We start from the raw sequence: 18,680 nt of genomic DNA, 5'->3' as shown, positions 1-18,680 counted from the left end.
ATCCGTGAAGACGTGATGTGTCTGCGTTGACAGCATTTTTAGTAGGTGAACCACGACGCTTTGTGTATTGTTGAGAGGAATCTCGGTCCGTAGCCTTCCCTTCTTGCCGTACGGCGTTGGTGTAGGTAGCTCGACTATAACAGCCTTGTATGGTGATGCCTTCACGTGCCAAAGCCACTGCAGAAAGAAGCCCTGTTGGGCGATAACCCAGACTTTGAACCCCACGGGCGTAGGTTTATTCTTGACGACTGTTGTCTCTTTTGATCTGCCTGTAAAAGGGATCATACACTAATCTACAGTGAGGTTAGTCCCTGGAGGATAGAGCTCGATAGACACCCTTTGTATGTGATTAGACCACTCTTCAGCCGCTTGGAAGGTCTTTGGAAGGTCGCTCTCATCCCTCACATCGAGCTTGGTGTAGTCAAAAGTGCGGAAATACCTCGTGATCAGCTCGAACTTCCGTAACGGCATGAACTTGATGATTGAGTGAAGAGGTCGCTGATCTCCTAGGCTAGGGGACTTCCAATGGTCTTTGATCGATATTTCCTTATGAATTCCTAGGTAAATAAAGACCCCAAGCCATACATAAGCTGTTGCAGTGGAGATGCCTTCCCACTTGAGAATGCGAGACCGTTTGGAAAGGGGGGTATTCCAGTTATCAATAACGGCATTTTCGAGTAAGTAAGCGACCCAGCTATTGGTGTATTTAATCCATGACTGTACAAGGGAAATAGGTACAAAACGCTGGAATAATTCAAGTGGTTCCTTGGGTAGAGGGTTAATCTTGAAATCACGATATTCTAGGTTGAAAGGTTGAAAATCATCACCGCGGCCCTCTTCGGGCGGAAAATCAGGCACGCCGGTGGGGTCATTAGCTGCCCTCAAAGGCGGGGTATTAAAGCTGTGATCATCTATATAATCAGGTATCTTTTGGGAGCTCATCGTTTTAATTAAGACGTGTTAGGGTTAATTTATATGATGATTTTGATGATTTTGGCTGTGTTGAATGAAGAAGCTGTCTGACGAGAACTTCACGTACCCCGCAGGTACTAGCGTTGTTAGTAAGCAAGGTGGGGCGAGTGACCCCGTGGATGCCTTGTGCCGCTCAAAGAGATAATGTTACGACCCCAGCGGTTCCATCACGTGTACTCCACATTTTCCTCCAATCAAGCATATGCCCCACAAAACGGATCAGTGCCAAGACTCCACGATCATGGATGATCCGACACGATCAGTACTGATCCACTACGATCACCACTGATCCCGCGACAACCTCACTGATCACTATTGGCATCCACTAGTATATAGACCACATTCATTAGCACTTTCATAGAACTTAGCTCACCAGCTATCAATAAGACTTCTTTACATCGATAAGCCTAATAAGCATTACTTGATCATTAAGAGACGTGACAACCAACCCGCTCAGTATAACGCCCTACGCAATCTGCAAACATAAACCTAGTACGGACTAGTTTCCCTGTTTGAAACCCACAACCGTCACATATAAGAAGGAGAATAAGCAGAAACTGTTATAAATCTCTTATAAGTATAACGTGGTTGATAAGCGAGTGTCCCAGACAAGCGAGTGACCCAGTCTTATTTCTATCTTAAATCCAGGGTTTAAAAAATTCTTTAAAAGTTTAAACTAAGCTTAAAATAGCTATAATTTTAATAGCTTATATGTAAGTCTTAAAATGAGCTATAGTAATTTTTCTAGATTTTTAAAAAAAATTACCTATAACGTACATGATAAGCGAAACCAACAAAAATCTCAACCTTCTTAAGATAGATTGTAATAAAAACATAACAAATCATCAGATCAATTGAAATTAACTACTATACTCATCTCCAGAGGCGTGAATACCCTCCTGACAGGTTCTTGCATTATGCCCAGTCTTACTGCAAGTCCCGCAACGCCGAACCCTCGGTTACGCCGAACTTCCTTGACCACTACTTCTCGATGATTCAGCTATTACCTGTATATCTACATCCATCTGATCAATTAGATCCTGACCTTCCTGTATAGTCATACTCCCTCTATTCAGTAGGCGGGTTCTTTTTGCCCTGCGCCGCCGGCTAAGTATCTCATTTGCCTGTCGAAGATCTCGGTTCTCAGCTGCAAGTAAGGCAACCTTGTGCATAACTGCCTTAGTTCCTTTCTCAAGAGATCTCAAAGCTTCAAGAATTGACTCTGGGGAGCTACTGTGATATCTTCTGATTCGTCTCTGTAGGTATTCAGACTGGGATCCAGCCTCAAGAGCTGTTCTTGGGGTCCTTGAAGTCCAAGATTGAGCTTGTTGGGCCTCCTCCTCAACAGGCGTTGGAGTCCGTAGCTGCACATCTAGCTTTGAGATTACAACTTCTGGGTCAAAAGGAGCAAGGCCAGCTTCTCTAAAAACCCCCTTGATATTTGCCTCAGTCATAGTCAATTAAAAGGCGGCGTAAAAGGCCGGGAAGAACTCGGTCTTGGAAATGTGGGTTATAGACCTTCTAATCAGATGCTCTATTTCTCGGCCATATGCCTTTTTTAGCAGCCCAAAGCACCCAACATCAAGGGGCTGAAGGAGGTGGGAAGAACAAGGTGGCATACAGAGCGTGATGATATTATTCTCCTCACAATATATCTGGAAATCGGCGGACTGATGACTTTCATGGCCATCGAGGATCAGAAGACGATAGGGACCAGTTGATCGGTTAGTTATACATCGATCAAAGTGCTTTAGCCACTCGAGGCCTGTCTCATTATCTGTCCAGCCATTTAAGGTCGTAGCGATAGCCCAAGAGGCCGGGAGGTTGCTTTCTTGGTACCAATTGGCAAGGTGATATTGGCCTGCAACCACGATAAGTGGATCAATCGCCTGACCTTCTGCATTAATCGCTTGGATTGCTGTAACCTATTCCCGGTTTCCAGGTTGGACTGATTTTGGCTGTCCACGCCTTTCCGAGCTAGTAATAACTATAGCGCTTAATATCACGCCCACCATAAAGCCGGTCTCATCAAAGTTCCAGATATCATCTAATCGGATACTATACTTCGCGATTGTATTCTATACGAGCCTAAACCAATTGCGAATAGCAATTAGTTCTTCGCATTTGGCCCTCTGATAGTCATACCTGCTCTGAAAACGCGTCTTAAGCTCTGGTTGCCGTTTGATAAAATTGATAGCCCAGCGCTTGCCAACTGGTGATGCATCGCGGTCAGCAAGCAGTCGATTCGCCATTTCTTCAACATCGCAAAGCCGGGAAGGAAATCCTCGCGAATCTAGGTCAAGGATATACTGGACTATAACCTGTTCCTCTAGATCACTCAGTTTCCGTGAGTTCGGGATACAATCGCTGCGAGCTTGTCTGCCCTGAGATCGGTGGTGGAGGGTCTGGAAGTAGACGTCATAGATAAATGCAGCTCGTCGCAGGCTTAATTTTAGGTCTGCCTGATAGGCCTGAAGTGCAAGAATAATTTGAGACTCTTTATTAGATCGAGATATATTATTTAATTGAGAATCAATTGATCAGATGGTTAGACGTAAGGTTGAGGGATTTTTGTCTCGCTCGCTTATCACGTACGTTAAAAGTCTTTAAAAAATACTATTTAATAAAGTTATTTATACTATTATAAGAAATATTTTTATTAGATTTTTAGCTATTTTATTTGGGAAGTAAATAACTATAGGGTAGGCTGTTTTTAAGTGCATAGTATACTGGGTCACTCGCTTGTCTGGGTTACTTGCTTATTAACCACGTTAACCTATCTTAGATCTTTTAAAGATATTAGCCAGGCAGGTTTAAGATTAAATAGTAAATACAATCTCTATTTATATATATATAAGGAGTTGAGTAGAGGCTAGATATGACTTAACTTAAGTAATTTAAAGTACTTAAAATAAAGGCTAAGGAGAAAGTAACTATTAATATAACTAATTAACTAGTTAGAGGATGGTTGAAAATCTTTCTATTTATTCTAGTGTTAATAAAAGCCTTACTGGCTTTATTTATAAAAATAAATCCTCTGGTGTTAATAGAGTCTTGGTGGCTAGGAAATAAACGCCTAAATCTAAGTTTGAAAAGTACTAATTCCTTCTTATTATAAATAGCTAGATAAAGCTGCTTTCTATCCTTGCTATAGACCTTGGCGATAAATAATTTTAAGAAAGGCGTATCCTTAATGGTAGTCCTACTTAGTGCATCCTTGGAAGGTCTATAAATGGTGGCATTGGCCAAGTTCCTCTGTCCACCTGTGAGAGTCTCTCAGCTGTGCTTGCGTAGGTATCCGCTGCAACCTTTCATGGATGCTACAAACTCATAATGCGCCTTAGATCAGCGGCTCAATAAAATCTCTCTGGACAAAGCCCTAAGTAATATCAGTAATTAAATCTTTTATTGAAAGCAAGAACTAGCACCTGAGAACTCACCACTTCCGTCATCCTCGCTTACTCTGGTATGTTCATCTCCCCTAAAAGCGAGATATAAGACACAGACAAACTGTCCAAGAGCTATAACAAGCGGCAATAACTGGCCAACAGATCGAAGAGTTGAGATGCTGGATACGTCGTGGATATGATTCCAGGAAATTGTGAGTTCAGTTGATACGATTGATATTGCCAATAGAACGATAGTAGAAGAGCCTTTGACTAATTTGATCCACTTAGATTCCGAGGCTCCTGAATCTGATTCAATGGGGTCTGGCGGTATGAGAGCTAAATAAGGATATTAGATATCTCGGCTCTTGCGAATAAATACATAACACAGTTGTTAGGCATTAACATACCAAAAATCAGATAAAGAATTAGGTAAACAATATAACCGACCTTCATGGCGGTGCGAAACCAGCCGTATAAATCGACCTTGGCGAAAACGAAGACGTAATCTTGGGCGCATCCTGAAGACGGCAGAACATCAAGTCCCGACCAAGAAAACCACAACCAATAGCTAATCGCCGCTACTACGGTGAGTTTACTGCGTACCTGGAATTTGGTGCTGTGCCAATTGCTCAAGAGGATAATAACGCCAGCATAGGCCGAGCCAATGAGAACAGGGAATATACCCAACTCGACGCCGCGGATCTCTCGTGAACTTGAGAGCTTGAGGATGATGATCCACGAGGAGACGAACAGGGAGAGATTGGTGTTGGCGAAGAAGCTGTAATACATAGACTGGGGAATAAATGTAGCTACTAGTGCCATTGTAAGTAATTGGATATAGAGACTTAGACGGATGCCAAGACCGTAGAGGTCTGGATTGCCATTAAAGCCGCAGTTGTCGGCCATGTTATTGCAGAACGATAGAGATATCGCTTATAAGTCTTTCAATGGAGCAAACAGTGGAAACAAGATAAAAGCCTTTTATTATAGAGCGCGGTTCTCGCCTATGCCTTTTTGACAACACCAGTTCATTATCCAAATGCATGTCACACCACCAGGGCTTGACGGTCACAAGGCTGTGAAAATGACCTTTTCGAGCTGAACATTGGTGGCTGAAAATCGGCCTACTATGCCAGCCACTTTACCCATTCCGACCAGCGGATCATAAGATTAGTGACAGTAGCAACAACGAAGTAGCACGCAATAAACCAGTAGTCACATATTAAGTAAGGCAATGTTTCATTAGCATTTGATTTAAATCAATAGTGTCAGCCACAGTTTAATGCTGAACACAGGAGTCGGATGACTTTTCATGAGGTGATTATGAGGCAAATCGTAACACTGGCTGCTGTGTCAGTGCGCTGCCGTCAGAAGAGGTATAAATTAATTGTTTTCTGCCGCCTCAAAGAAAATTAATAAGCATCCAGCGTTACATAAACTATCTCCAAACTACTTAAGCATAAATAACGCAACCCAAACAATGATCAACTCTACCAGCGCCACTGGTGAGAAATCTATTTGCCCATTTGCAGGCAACCCAGACCTGTACGGCATTGGCATCCGGATCGGCTTCTACCTGCAGTGGATCTCCACCCTGCTCGCAACTCTCTTCGCACCATGGGAAGAAGACATCCTGCGCATACTCAACCTCTTGGTCCAACTGGCCATGTTCTTAGGTCTCGTATTCCTCACACAGGACGGCGAGATCCACGCGATTGAGCCAGTCATCACGCTTTGGCTGTCATTCGGAGCGCTTTCTAGCCTATCCGGCAATGGAATCAACCCGCTTGGTAGATTTTCTGGCTTTTTCAGAGTTCTGGTGTACTCTGGCTTCGCAGGTTATGCGTGCCGGCTATGGTTTTCAGGCCTCGACGACATGCTTGAAGCTGAGAAGGGCTGCAGGATTGTGGCATTCTTTGGAGGTGTGACCATTGAAGGGTCGTTTCGAAAGTACAACAAAGTGGCGGCGTTTATCGGTGCTGCCATTTGTGCCACATTCGCAATCGCAAGTGTGTTCAAGATTTCAAACGCTTTCAAAAACGCAACATATCGCAAGAGGTACAACGTGGAAATCGTCTTCCTTCTCTTCTCCTTTACAATTATAATATTGTCGATATCTGTGGTGGAATGGCTGGTGAGGGCAAATGGAATTACCAGTATTTGGGAAATAACAGCTGTTGGCCAGTTACTTCCCTTACTATCAGGTATATTTGGGCTTCTAGAGGTATTATATGGCATATATACTAAGAGGCTATGGGAGGTTTCGCGGTGCTGGGTTCTGTTAAATCACCATCTCACCTGATAATAATATATTATTATAAGTAATAATAGCCCAATCGACCAAGTAGGGATAATATATAATATCTTTATTTTATTACTTTAGCAAAGTAATAACTAATAAATAAAATCCAGGTAAGTTATTCTAATAATAGCTATAAAAGTATTAATAATAAACTCTCTAACGTGTATGATAAGCAAGTGGGCCATCCAAGTAAGTGGGCCACTTCTTGTATACCCTTAAGGTAAAAACTAAAATAAAAACACCACAAGCTATCTAATTAATTAGAACTACTCGCTATACTCTCCTCTAGACGTCTCAATCACTACCTGACAGGTCCTTGCATTATGCCCAGTCTTTCCGCATACACCACAGCGCCGAACGCCCGGTCGCGCCGACCTTTCTTGACCACTACTTCTCGACGATTCGGCCACTACCTGCGCATCTACATCCATCTGATCAACTACTTGCCTTGATTCCCCTGCAGTCATCACCCCTCCTTTCTGTAATCGAGTTCTTTTTGCCCTTCGGCGTCGACTAAGTATCTCATTTGCTTGTTCAAGGTCATTCATCCTAGCCTCTACTAAGGCTAGCTTATGCATGACTGTGCTTGTTCCCTTCTCAAAACACTTCACAGCTTGAATAAGTGACTCTGGAGAGCTGCTATGATGTCTTCTGATTCGTTTCTGTAAGTAAGCAGATTGAGATTGGACCTCAAGAACTGTCTTTGGGGTCTTTGAAACCATGGGGTTAAGGGTTCAGCAACCTCCTCGGAAGGCGTTGGAGTCCGCAGCTTCATATCAAGCTTTGAGATCACGCTTTCCGGGTTAAAAGGAGCAAGCCCAGCTCCTCTAAAACCCCCTTTGATATTTTTTTCGGTTATAGTGGCTTGGAAGGCGGCGTGGAAGGCGGGAAAGAACTCAGTCTTCGAAATATAGGTTATAGAGCATCTGATCAGATGCTCTATTTCTCGACCATATGCCTTCTTTAGTGGCCCAAAGCACCCGATATCAAGAGGCTGAAGTAGATGAGACGCATGAGCCGGAATACAGAGCGTGATGATATTATTCTCCTGGCAATATTTCTCAAAAGCGACGGAGTGGTGACTTTCGTGGCCATCAAGGATCAGAAGACGATAAGAACCAACTGATCGGTCAGTTGTGCATCGGTTGAAGTGCTTTAGCCACTCAAGACCTAGTTCATTGTTTGTCCAGCCATTTTGGCTCGTTGCAATAACCCAGCCGTTTGGGAGGGTAGGTTCTTCATGCCAGTTGGCAAGGTGATATTGGCCCGCTCCAATGATAAACGGCTCGATCGCCCAGCCTTCCGCATTAATCGCTTGAATGACTGTAATCCATTCACGATTCCCAGGCTGCACTGATTTTGGTCTTCCAAGCCTTTCTGAACCTGTGACGACCATGCCGCTTGAGATAACACCCATCATAAAGCCAGTCTCATCAAAGTTCCAGATATCCTCTGATTGGATACCATACTTCGCGATTGTGTTCTGTACGAGCTTAAACCAGTTTCGAATAATAGTTGGATCTTCGCATTTGGCCCTCTGGTAGTCATATTTACGAAAGAAATGCGTCTTGAGCTCTGGTTGTCGTTTAACGAAGTTATGAGCCCAGCGCTTGCCAACGGGTGGTGCCTTGCGGTCAGCGAGGAGAGAATTGGCCATTTCTTCAATAAAAGAATGTCGCGGAGGAAACCCTCGCGAATCTAGGTCGAGAATAAAGTGAACTACTATTTCTTCTTCTAGATTAGATAGTCTGCGTGATTTCTGGGTAGTATCGCGTCGTGATTGAATGCCATTCTGGCGGCGACGTAAGGTATTGCGAGGAACTTCATATGTATCTGCAGCGCGTCGGACACTTAGTTTGGGGTTATTTTGAAGGGCCTGAAGTGCAAGAAGCATTCTAGCCTCAGTAGAAGAGTTCGGCATGCTTGGTGGTTGAGAATTATCTGATTAGATAGAAATGTTGCAAGGTGAGGGATTTTTGGCCCACTTACTTGGATGGCCCACTTGCTTATCATGTACGTTAGCTAGATTCAAGACTTAGTAAAGTTAATTAATAAGATAACCTTTAGGCTAACGTATATGATAAGCGAGTGAGCCACCTTTCATCACCTACATAATAAGATTACTCCTAAAAACATCACAATCTATCAGATTAATTAAAGTTAATCGCTATATTCTTCCATATTGACCTCGATTTCCTCCTGACAGGTCCTTGCATTATGCCCGGCCTTGCCGCATACACCACAACGCCGACCACCCGGTCGCTCTGACCTTCCTCGACCACCACTTCTTGACGATTCAGCCACTACCTGCGCATCAACATCCATCTGATCAATTACTTGCGATGCTTACTGTACAGTTATAGCCCCTCCTTTCTGTAATCTAGTTCTTTTTGCCCTGCGGCGCCGGCTTAGTATCTCATTTGCATCTCGAAGATTTCGGACCTCATTCCTCAATAAGACAACCTCATGCATAACTGCCTTTGTTGCTTTAGTATTTGACTTTAAAGCTTCTATTATTGACTCTGGGGAGCTGCCTTTATGTCTTCTGATTCGTTTTTCGAGGTATTCAGACTGAGATTGAGCCTCAATTGCTGTCTTTGGGGTCTTTGAAACCCATGGGGTTAATGGTTGGCTGACCTCCCCAGGAGGCGTTGGGGTTCGTAGCTGCACATCAAGCTTTGAGATCACGGCTTCTGGGTCAAGAGGAGCAAGTTCAGCTCCTCTAAAACCCCCCTGGATATTGCTTTCTGTGAAAGTAGCTTTAAAGGCGGCATAAAAGGCCGGAAAGAACTCGGTCTTGGAAATATGGGTTATGGAGCATCTAATCAGATGCTCTATTTCTCGACCATAAGCCTGTTTCAGCACTGCAAAGCACCCAACATCAAGAGGCTGAAGTAGGTGAGATGCATGAGGCGGCATACAAAGCGTGATAATCTTATTATCCTGGCAGTATCTCTCAAAGTCAGCAGAGTGGTGGCTTTCGTGGCCATCGAGGATCAGAAGACGATAGACACCAACTGATCGGTTACTTGTAGACCGATCAAAGTGCTTTAGCCACTCGAGATCCAGCTAGTTGTTTGTCCACCCATTTTGGCTTGTTGCAATAACCCAATCGCCCGGGAGGTTGCTTTCTTGGTACCAGTTGGCAAGGTGATATTGGCCCGCACCAATGATGAACGGCGCGATCGATTGATCTTCTGCATTAATCGCCTGGATTACTGTAATCCATTCACGATTTCCAGCCTGCACTTATTTTGGTCTTCCTTGCCTTTCCGAGCCTGTAACTGCCATTCCGGCCATTATAAGGCCCATCATAAAGCCAGTCTCATCAAAGTTCCACATATCATCTGATCGGATACCATGCTTCGCGATTGTGTTCTGTACAAGCCTGAACCAGCCACGAATAATAGTCTGATCTTCGCATTTAGCTCTCTGATAGTCATATCTCCGAAATAAACGTACCTTTAGCTCTGGTTATCGATTTACGAAGGTATGAGCCCAACGCTTGCCAACAGGTGACACGTCGCGGTCTGCAAGCAGAGAATTGGCCATTTCTCCCACAAATCGCAGTCGCGCAGAAAATCCTCGCGAATCTAGGTCGAGAATGAATTGGACTATTATCTGCTCCTCTAGATCAGATAGTCTCCGTGACTTTGGGATACAATCGCGCCGTGATTGAATGCCATTATGGCGGCGGCGTAAGGTCTCAAAAGAAACCTGATATATAGTTGAGGCACGTCTTTGCAAGGTTCTGGAGAAAATTGGTTTGTTTGATTGTTTGTTTGTTTGTTTGTTTATTTAAAGATTGTGGCATGTTTAGTGGTTGAGAAGTATTTGATCAGATAGTAATAGTGTAGGATGAGAGATTTTTGGCTCACATACTTATCTCACATGCTTATCAAACACGTTAGTTTTATTGGGATTTGAGACAAAGGTTAAGATTTTTGGCTAACTCGCTTTTCTGGTTAACTCGCTTGTCAACCACCTTAGATTTTATATTTATTGGGACAGGTGCTGATAAACCGGAGCAAGAACTTAACGCCCTGCTATAAAGTGTTGCCTTGCCTGAACGTGTAACCAAGTACTAATGAGAAATTCAAACCTAGCTCCTATCAAAAATCAAGTCTCCCCTCTACAAATTGTAGTAAAATAAATTATTTGCTGTGCACTTGATTTATGGCTGTAGGACTAGCCGTGGATTTCTTATATAACACCTTGATAAGTGCGGTTCTAAGCTTCATGGAGTTTTTCAGCCTTGGGAGGGTACTTTCCCCCTTCTTTTTCAATCTTCGGCTGACAAGTACACCAGTCATGCTCAGGAATCTCAGACATGACCTCTGGAACGTGGTTACCGCAGCCCCACCAAGTGGCTTTTTCTATAGCCAAGGTCAGTCCCGACCAATGATTTGAATAAGCGGGCTTACTGCAAGTGTTGCAAGTGGCTTTCTTGCACATTCTGACGGGAATTCTCGTTTATAAACCGGTGCTTAAAGGAAGGGGAATTTAATTTTAGCTATGCAGTAGGCACAGATGCAGACAATAAATATCACTCAGATTAGGGGCGAAGTGGATCATATATGTGAGATTTGCACCTTGAATGCTGCCAGGGATGGCATATCCATGACGTAAGAGAAACCCAGATCGTACGAGATCGGGAGACTCTAAACTTGGGGAGTATGATCCTCACAAGGCTCTTAAAAAAGGTCGCCGATTCTAATCCCCGCTCGATCCTTTAAAATTTATATTTTATTTCCCGCGCCTTCTAACAAGGTTTTTAGTACCACTAGACCTTGAATGTGAATTCATGCTATGGGGCATAGATTTGTAAGTTGCTTAGCAGAATAACCCACGTTGACATTGTTGTATCCCTTTGACTGGCGTAAGGCAACACCTAGGTCACGAGCAGGGATTCCAACCAATCATAGAGCCACAAGCTCAAGGTATGTAAAGCCCCGCCTAATTTAAGTGATGCCAGAAGTCCCAACATTTTCCAGGGGTACAAGGAAATACCTGGCATTGCTTACAGCCATACCGGGATTTCCGTATTTCCCCTCTGCTGCCGCTGGTTGCGGATAAAAGTTTTTGCTTCGACTGTATCTCCCCAAGCCGCATCCCTTTGCAAGCCTTGCAAGCAACAGGAATTTTATTACAGAACCATTCATGTTGCGATGTAGGCGTAAACTCATCCCCAGTCCGAAATCTCTGTCTCGACTGACTACTAAGGTCATACTTTGCAACAGGGTCATTAACAAGACGCTGCTTCCACTCCGCTTGAGACTTCTCTGGCTTCCACCGTGGGTTTCTCGTTGCTGCAGGATGAAGCTGTTGATCAGGGCTATTTCTAGCAGGAAGTCTCAAGCTAGGGCCCTCCAGCCGCCCCGACAAACACGGCTATCAGGGCCCCAGTAGGCTCGCATTTGATCGCCTCGATCTACGGCATTCATTTCGTCGTTGTAAGTGGCAGCGACAGACGGAATTGAAATCACTTTGACTGGCTCCTCACCGGAAAACTCTTGCATTGGCCGTGCTGCAGGTTGGTCTGCTGTTGGTCGTTTCCTTATGCGGTCAATCCGTTCATTGCCTGTAAATACGGTGGATAAAAACAACACAAGGGCATTATCTTTCCAAGCGATCTGGTTGACCTATCAAAAGTTGAATCAGTAAGGCTTATCTGTAAAAATTTGTCTCCTTGACTAACTAGGTTATCAGATGTTGGGATTGCTTTAAGGCAGTTAAAAGGAATACTACCAGCAGCAGTATTATCATCAGCTTTGAGCTTGACGAGCAGCCAGTAAAGACCACAGTTCCGGCGGGGTTAGCCGTGGCTCCGTGCCCAAGCTGACGTAGCCGACGGAATAGGTTGGAAGAAGAGAATAGGTTGTCGAGAAACACGCGGTATCTGGCTTCCGGCAGCAGAATCACTAGGGCGACAACCACAGCTTGGGTCGGGTTTAGGTAAACAGTATTCTGTGGCTCTCGAAACCGCCGTTGCTGCCATTGGCGACGTAGTTGTGAAGGCAGCCGCCGGTAGGTGTGTCTGATACCTGCAGGCCCGAACTTCTGGCCCGGCCTGTGCCAGAGCCACCGTATGAAATAACCGCGTTGAGCCACAGCCCAGACTTTGAAGCCCGTGGGAATGGGTTTAGATGGGACAGTTGTCATCTCTAAAGATCTTCCTAGTAAGCGGACCATAAACTCATCTATAGCAATAGCTGTGCCTGGTTTGAAGAAAGTAGTGGATATATGTTGTATGTGATTAGACCAGTCATCCACCCGGCTCAACGTCCGGCTATATAAGCTATCCCCAGTAGCTATGAATACTGCTATCCCCAGTAGCTACGAATATTGTTGCGTGGCCAAAGAGACATAGAACTCGTGATAATAGCTGAAATCGGCGAAGAGACATCCACTTTACATTTGGATGACTTGGCTGTTGCTTCCCTAACTGTGACGTTCTCCAATAGTCTTCTATTCGGGGTTCCTTGTGTATTCGCATATAGATCAGGATCGCAATCCATACGAAGATTTCTACAACAGAGGTTGGCTTCCAATCAAGAAGCCGCGACTGTGGCTGTTGCCCATCACTGCAGCTATTTGTAAGCATCTCAAGCCGATCACTAGCCCAGCTATTCGTATAGCAAACCCAGCTTTCTACTAGCCAAACAGGGAGAAATTGCTGGAATAGCAGCATTGGCTCTGGGGTAAATCCTCTATCCGAAATGACCGATCTGGGAGATGAACGGGGTCGAAGTTGTAGCCACGGCCAGAAACTGGATTATTGACTGGTCGGCATGTGTTATCAGTCGGCTGCTCACGGCAGCTATGATCGACTCGAATGAAGCTATTGTCATCATCCACGTTGGCTGCTTGGCTAGAGAGTTGTTCGATACCCATGACAGCTCATTGAATGGGTTGTATGACGATTTCAGCGGGGTCGGTTTCGCGGACGCTTCAAGTCACTACCATGTGTCCCTTGGTTGCGCGGGGGCCGTGTGGGGCTCAGTATGGAGGTGCTGCCTTACGCTAGTCAAAGGGATACTCATGTTGAGTCTGCCGATCGTCTAGGCAGCACGATGCTGCCTGCGATTTAGAGTTCATGGCAAGTGTAAAGTTATTCACGATGGTCGTGATCCTTGCCTTTCACATCTTTGTCCTTTCCTTATGGATAGATGCCGTTACATAAATCTGGCTAGCTAAAGTATACCGATGGGCTTTTCCCTGCCTTGTTGTCGTAGGAGGAAAGTGACAGTGGCGCGAACTTGACTATGAGAAGGAGCATAGCCCAAGGCTTCTTGTCGAAGTATCCAGACAACCAATCCGGGCTCCTAAGACTTGAATAGTATAGTAGCTGGGCAGAATAGGTGACCTCAGACTTGGGTGGCTCTACTCTTAATCGGTCTGAGAAGGTCGGCTGAGGGGAGCCATGCTTTGTCCGGCTTGGTTCTGGGAGAGGCCGTTATCGGTGACATCCAATATGGCTTCAATAACTTCATCTTCTGGGTAACACGCTTGATTCATTCTCAAGGCAATTATAGAACATTCCTGTAGATAGAACACCCGAAAGCCATGGGGAAGGGGGGGGACTCTGCGAAGACGGGGCATTGGTAGGGATTTTACATTGGTGCCACACTACCATACCGCTCATACGACGCAAAAAAAGAGTAGTATAATACGAAATAACATGAAACCTCCTTTGAGATACAGCTTGTTTCATGTAAATAACTTCAGTCCTTGACCAAGCACCTTTCAAGTGAATTTGGGCATTTTATATGAGGAAACCTTTTTTGCCTATTGGTTGAGGGGTACTGCATGGTAGTTATATAGGATCATGTCAAATAATGATAGCAGCCGCATAACCCTTATAGTCTTTTCAGATCCATGTATTAATTCAAGATTGATCTACGGGTGGCTGCTTACGGTTCAGGAACAGCAATAATGTAACCAGCGTCTTTCCTGCACCTGATACAAACAATGCATTTGATGAGCCGATGCCCGTTCGCATGAAGGCTCCGGCAAAGCTCCCCACCACCAACGCAATTAAAAATCCAGCACGTCGATTTCTTGAACGGTTTTGTAACTTTAAAAGCCCTGGATCGATAACAAGATCAACCCATGCTGCTGTCGCCATAGCCGTTGTGATTTCCTGGATTCGAAAGGGTCGCATAGACGCTACTTGGGCACCTGATGCAAAGGCGAGTAAAGCAAGTGAACCCATTGCTGAGGGGCCTGTACCATAAGGGGAGTATGCGGGGTGAATAATGGCGGCCGCAAACGTGAGAATTGTCTGCGCACAGTGACTAAATATCAGCCACATACGAGCTCGTGGTCCAACAGTATTGGCTAACTGTCCTGTTGTAATAGCTCCGGCTAGGAACATACCCAAGCTTAAGCCTACGTCTGACAAGTTGAAAATCGAGTCATCATGCCCTGCGAGACCCACAGCTAATACAACGGAATTACCGGTCTGGTTGGATGCAAAACATTTGAAATCTGGGTAGCTGACTGCATCTTGGACACCAGTGCTGAATGTAAGAAGGAGAAGTTGAATCTCGAGGAGGATGTCAACCTCTAGGTTGGCGGACAGGTAACGTCGGACATTATTGATTGATAATTTAAAAGACATGGGTAGATAGCAACCTTATGCGGTTTGCGTTGTCTGATAGGCGTCAGTTTGGTGTGGGGATAAGTTTTAAATAGTCAGCAGGGGTAATTCCACGCCTTGGACCTTTATCAGAACCGTGGCATCATACTAATTTTTTTTTTTGCTTTTGCAGGGATGTAAAAAACCATGTCGAGGGGGCTGTTCTGTTAACCAGCTTACACACCTTCACCCCCTAGCGTGAGTCCACATTCCAGCTCTAGTGGTATTAAAAACCTTAACAGAGCGCTAAAACTAACTTTTAGGATGAAGCGGGGACTAGAATCGGCGACTACATGCTTGCGCTTTTAGCATTTTTTTCCTCCACATCGTTAGCCGTTTTCGTGGAGGGTGGTGGGGAGACATAGCCGGTGTTAGGGCAAGGCGGGCATGCAAAATTAAACTATTTAGCCTCTTTGAGCAAGATAAGTCGCTTCTCTGGTCTTTTCAATTTTCAAACCAATTTCGAGCTTCAATCGGGTGACGCAAAGTTAGTGTTAGTTCTACTATTATACGGAAGTTAGCCGAAATTGGTTACTGGGATTTCAGAGTGGTGTCGAGCTCCGCTCCAGTAGCCTTGAAACAAGCATTTGACGGATGAATTACGGCGACCTCACCTCATGACGTGCAGGGTGGGACAACTTGCGTGTGCGACGAGGTCGGCGACTCGGACCCAGTGGCCACCGCAGACTACCTCCTCATATAATCATCTCCTACTTATTAACGATTAGCGGCGCAGCTTATAAACATATCACCCCATTTGCCGAACTCTGCGTCACGAAATTTTAGTGGCTGGGTGGAGTTATATGATATGATCGAAAGAATCATGTGTGTCCTAGATGATTGATTTACCAGGCTCTTATGTCCGCAAGATTCGCGTAGATATATCATTTTTCAGAGAGCCAAATTTTATGCATGTCCACACCCGTCATTCAACAAGATAACGTTTGAGCATGGCTAAGAGAATCGTGATTGTTGGTGGCGTCGCGGGTGGCATGTCCGCGGCCACCCGCGTTCGACGTCTCGATGAGTCGGCTGCCATCACTGTGTTCGAACAGGGAGACTACACCGGCTTCGCCAACTGCGGTATACCCTATGCTCTAGGGAACATCATCAAGCATGATAAAACCCTGATCCTACGTACACCCAGCGACTTCAAGGAGCGCTTTAATATCGATGTCCATCTTCGAACCGAGGTCATCGGCATTGATCGTGAAAACCACCTGGTCAATGTGCGAACTGTGGGAACGGACGACATCCGCCAGGTGGGCTACGACAAACTCATTCTGGCCGAAGGTGCCGAAGCGTTTCGGCCTCCGGCTGCTGGGACAGAGTTGGACAATGTCGTCACGATGCAGACGATCTCCGATCTTCAGAAAGCCCGTGGCTTAATGTCGGACCGCGATGTAAAACACGTTTGCATAATTGGAGCCGGCTTCATTGGAATGGAAGTAGCCGAGAACTTGCGTAACCTCGGGTTCGAGATTTCGATGGTCGAGTACGGGTCGCATGTCTTTCCACCAATTGACGCCGACATGGCTGAGATTCTTCACACGAAACTCAGAAGCAAAGGAATCCAGTTGTTCCTAAACGATACTTTTAAGAAAATTGAGAAATCAAGCGTCCTCTTGACTAGTGGATCTGAGGTACTCGCAGACGTGGTAATTTTGGCAGCGGGAGTGAGGGCCAGAACGAGTCTGGCAAAGCAGGCTGGTTTGAAGTTAGGTGCGACAGGAGTTAGTGTTAACTCCCATATGCAAACCTCGGACCCGGACATCTATGCAGTTGGAGATATGGTTGAGACACAACACACCGTCATGGGACAGCCTGCTATACTCGCCTTGGCTGGTCCGGCAAACCGACAAGGGCGGCTCGCGGCCGATCATATATGCGGCAAAGAAGTACAATATCGTGGCAATGTCGGCACCGTTATCTGCCAAGTCTTTGACCTGAGCCTCGGCTTCGTGGGCCTTTCTATCGAAGCGCTTCGTCGATTGGGCCACGATCCTCTTTGGGTCACAGTGCATCCCCTTGACCATGCAGGCTATTATCCAGGCTCACAAACCATGACGATCAAACTCGCTTTTCAGAAAGAGACGGGCCGTATCTGGGGAGCACAGATTGTAGGCAAGGCTGGTGTCGACAAACGTATTGACGTGCTCGCTACAGCTATGCAATTTGGCAGCACGGTTTTTGATCTGGAGCATCTCGAGCTAGCCTATGCACCACCATACGGCTCGGCGAAAGATCCTGTCAATATGGCCGGCTTTGTGGCTTCAAATGTTCTACGTGGAGACTGCGATATCATTCACGCCGAACAGCTCAACCAGGCGAAGCTTGGCAAGTTGCAGATTGTGGATGTCCGCTCGCCTGAGGAATTCGCTAACGGTCATCTTTCTAAAGCGATCAATCTACCAGTCGACAGCTTGAGGCATCATTTTGGCGTTCTTGATAAGTCACTACCAACTGTCGTATACTGTCAAGTGGGCTATCGCGGCTATTTAGCTTACCGCATCCTTAAGCAAGGGGGGTTTGATGTTGCTAACCTCGATGGTGGTTTCAAGATGGTAGCCGAGGGAGGATATAGATTGATCGACAGTTAATTCTTTTTTTTTCTTCTTTTTTTTCTTCTTTTTTTTTAATTTAGTTTTCCGTTTTTCCTTTCTAACATTAGTAAAATGATGAATCCTTATATGTAATTAACAGTTGAAACACATAATAACCTTTCACATGTCAAACCTTGGAATCAGTCTAGGTTATGTAGATACTGAATGGTTTAACTACCGAAGAATGCGCCGTAATAAAGGTTCTTTATATGAGCTTTTCGTCAAGAAGCGAGAATTACTACTGATATTTATTGACCTCTAGAAACAGAATTTATAGCTATTAGGGTTTGGCTGCACTGTGTAAAGGGAATCTGGCTCCTTCGCCCTATCGGTAGCATACAGATGACAGGAATAAGAAAAGGAATCAGAAGAAAGTATCGAGAATCAGTATCGTCGACTGAAGACTGAAATGTCGATTCAGCTTCATGGCATAGCATATACGGCCTCACAGAGGCGGAGCTGTAAAGATTGAACGCGGAAATATTATCTAATAACTCAATTAGGGTCCTGGGGGCTTCAACTTCATTCTGCCATTATTTGGCCGTGATGTAACTCATCTCCTTGTTAGTTGGCCGGAATGAGATAGAAGTTCTTCCTTTGCGATCCTTTCTGTGGTCGTGCCCTTTGGGTATTTTTGGTCCTGAATGAGCTTGACAATAGAATTACTCACAGAGATCACGATTATTCGTTTTTTAATCATGAATTGAAAAGATAGCTCTCTGTGCAGGGGCCAAAGTTATAAAATAGATATACACTATGGGACATCCCCTCCA

At 45.1% G+C, this 18,680-nt stretch overlaps 5 protein-coding genes across 9 annotated transcripts; 2 read left to right on the top strand and 3 right to left on the bottom strand.

The window, feature by feature from the left end:
- Positions 1 to 3,966: 3,966 nt before the first annotated feature.
- On the bottom strand, positions 3,967 to 5,340 carry FOXG_19281 (uncharacterized protein; the record flags this gene model as incomplete). 5 transcript variants are annotated; one of them, XM_018399477.1, is made up of 3 exons in its annotated part: positions 3,967 to 4,351; positions 4,401 to 4,697; positions 4,769 to 5,340. In XM_018399477.1, 3 exons carry the CDS (start codon positions 5,265 to 5,267, stop codon positions 4,326 to 4,328), a joined length of 822 nt encoding a protein of 273 aa, XP_018242429.1. In that variant the 3' UTR covers positions 3,967 to 4,325. The 5 variants fall into 5 exon arrangements, with proteins under 5 accessions (XP_018242429.1, XP_018242430.1, XP_018242431.1 ...); XM_018399478.1 differs by having other exon boundaries at positions 4,413 to 4,697; XM_018399479.1 differs by having other exon boundaries at positions 4,413 to 4,697; positions 4,809 to 5,340.
- A 446-nt stretch (positions 5,341 to 5,786) lies between these two features.
- Positions 5,787 to 6,713, top strand: FOXG_06513 (uncharacterized protein). The gene has a single exon (XM_018385199.1). The coding sequence runs from the start codon at positions 5,842 to 5,844 to the stop codon at positions 6,661 to 6,663; it is 822 nt and encodes a 273-aa protein (XP_018242428.1). The 5' UTR covers positions 5,787 to 5,841; the 3' UTR covers positions 6,664 to 6,713.
- A 3,866-nt stretch (positions 6,714 to 10,579) lies between these two features.
- FOXG_06512 (uncharacterized protein) lies at positions 10,580 to 11,197 on the bottom strand. Its single transcript, XM_018385198.1, has 2 exons — positions 11,088 to 11,197; positions 10,580 to 11,039 (listed from the first exon to the last, which is right to left on the bottom strand). Exons 1-2 carry the CDS (start codon positions 11,116 to 11,118, stop codon positions 10,894 to 10,896), a joined length of 177 nt encoding a protein of 58 aa, XP_018242427.1. The 5' UTR covers positions 11,119 to 11,197; the 3' UTR covers positions 10,580 to 10,893.
- A 3,311-nt stretch (positions 11,198 to 14,508) lies between these two features.
- On the bottom strand, positions 14,509 to 15,413 carry FOXG_19280 (uncharacterized protein). The gene has a single exon (XM_018399476.1). It carries the CDS (start codon positions 15,284 to 15,286, stop codon positions 14,552 to 14,554), a length of 735 nt encoding a protein of 244 aa, XP_018242426.1. The 5' UTR covers positions 15,287 to 15,413; the 3' UTR covers positions 14,509 to 14,551.
- A 358-nt stretch (positions 15,414 to 15,771) lies between these two features.
- FOXG_06511 (uncharacterized protein) lies at positions 15,772 to 18,098 on the top strand. Its single transcript, XM_018385197.1, has one exon. It carries the CDS (start codon positions 16,255 to 16,257, stop codon positions 17,902 to 17,904), a length of 1,650 nt encoding a protein of 549 aa, XP_018242425.1. The 5' UTR covers positions 15,772 to 16,254; the 3' UTR covers positions 17,905 to 18,098.
- Positions 18,099 to 18,680: the final 582 nt, after the last annotated feature.

The sequence above is a fragment of the Fusarium oxysporum genome, chromosome 3, assembly GCF_000149955.1.
Source record: "Fusarium oxysporum f. sp. lycopersici 4287 chromosome 3, whole genome shotgun sequence".
In the NCBI taxonomy this organism is placed as follows: Eukaryota; Fungi; Ascomycota; class Sordariomycetes; order Hypocreales; family Nectriaceae; genus Fusarium; species Fusarium oxysporum.
This window is presented reverse-complemented; position numbering and strand designations above follow the sequence as displayed.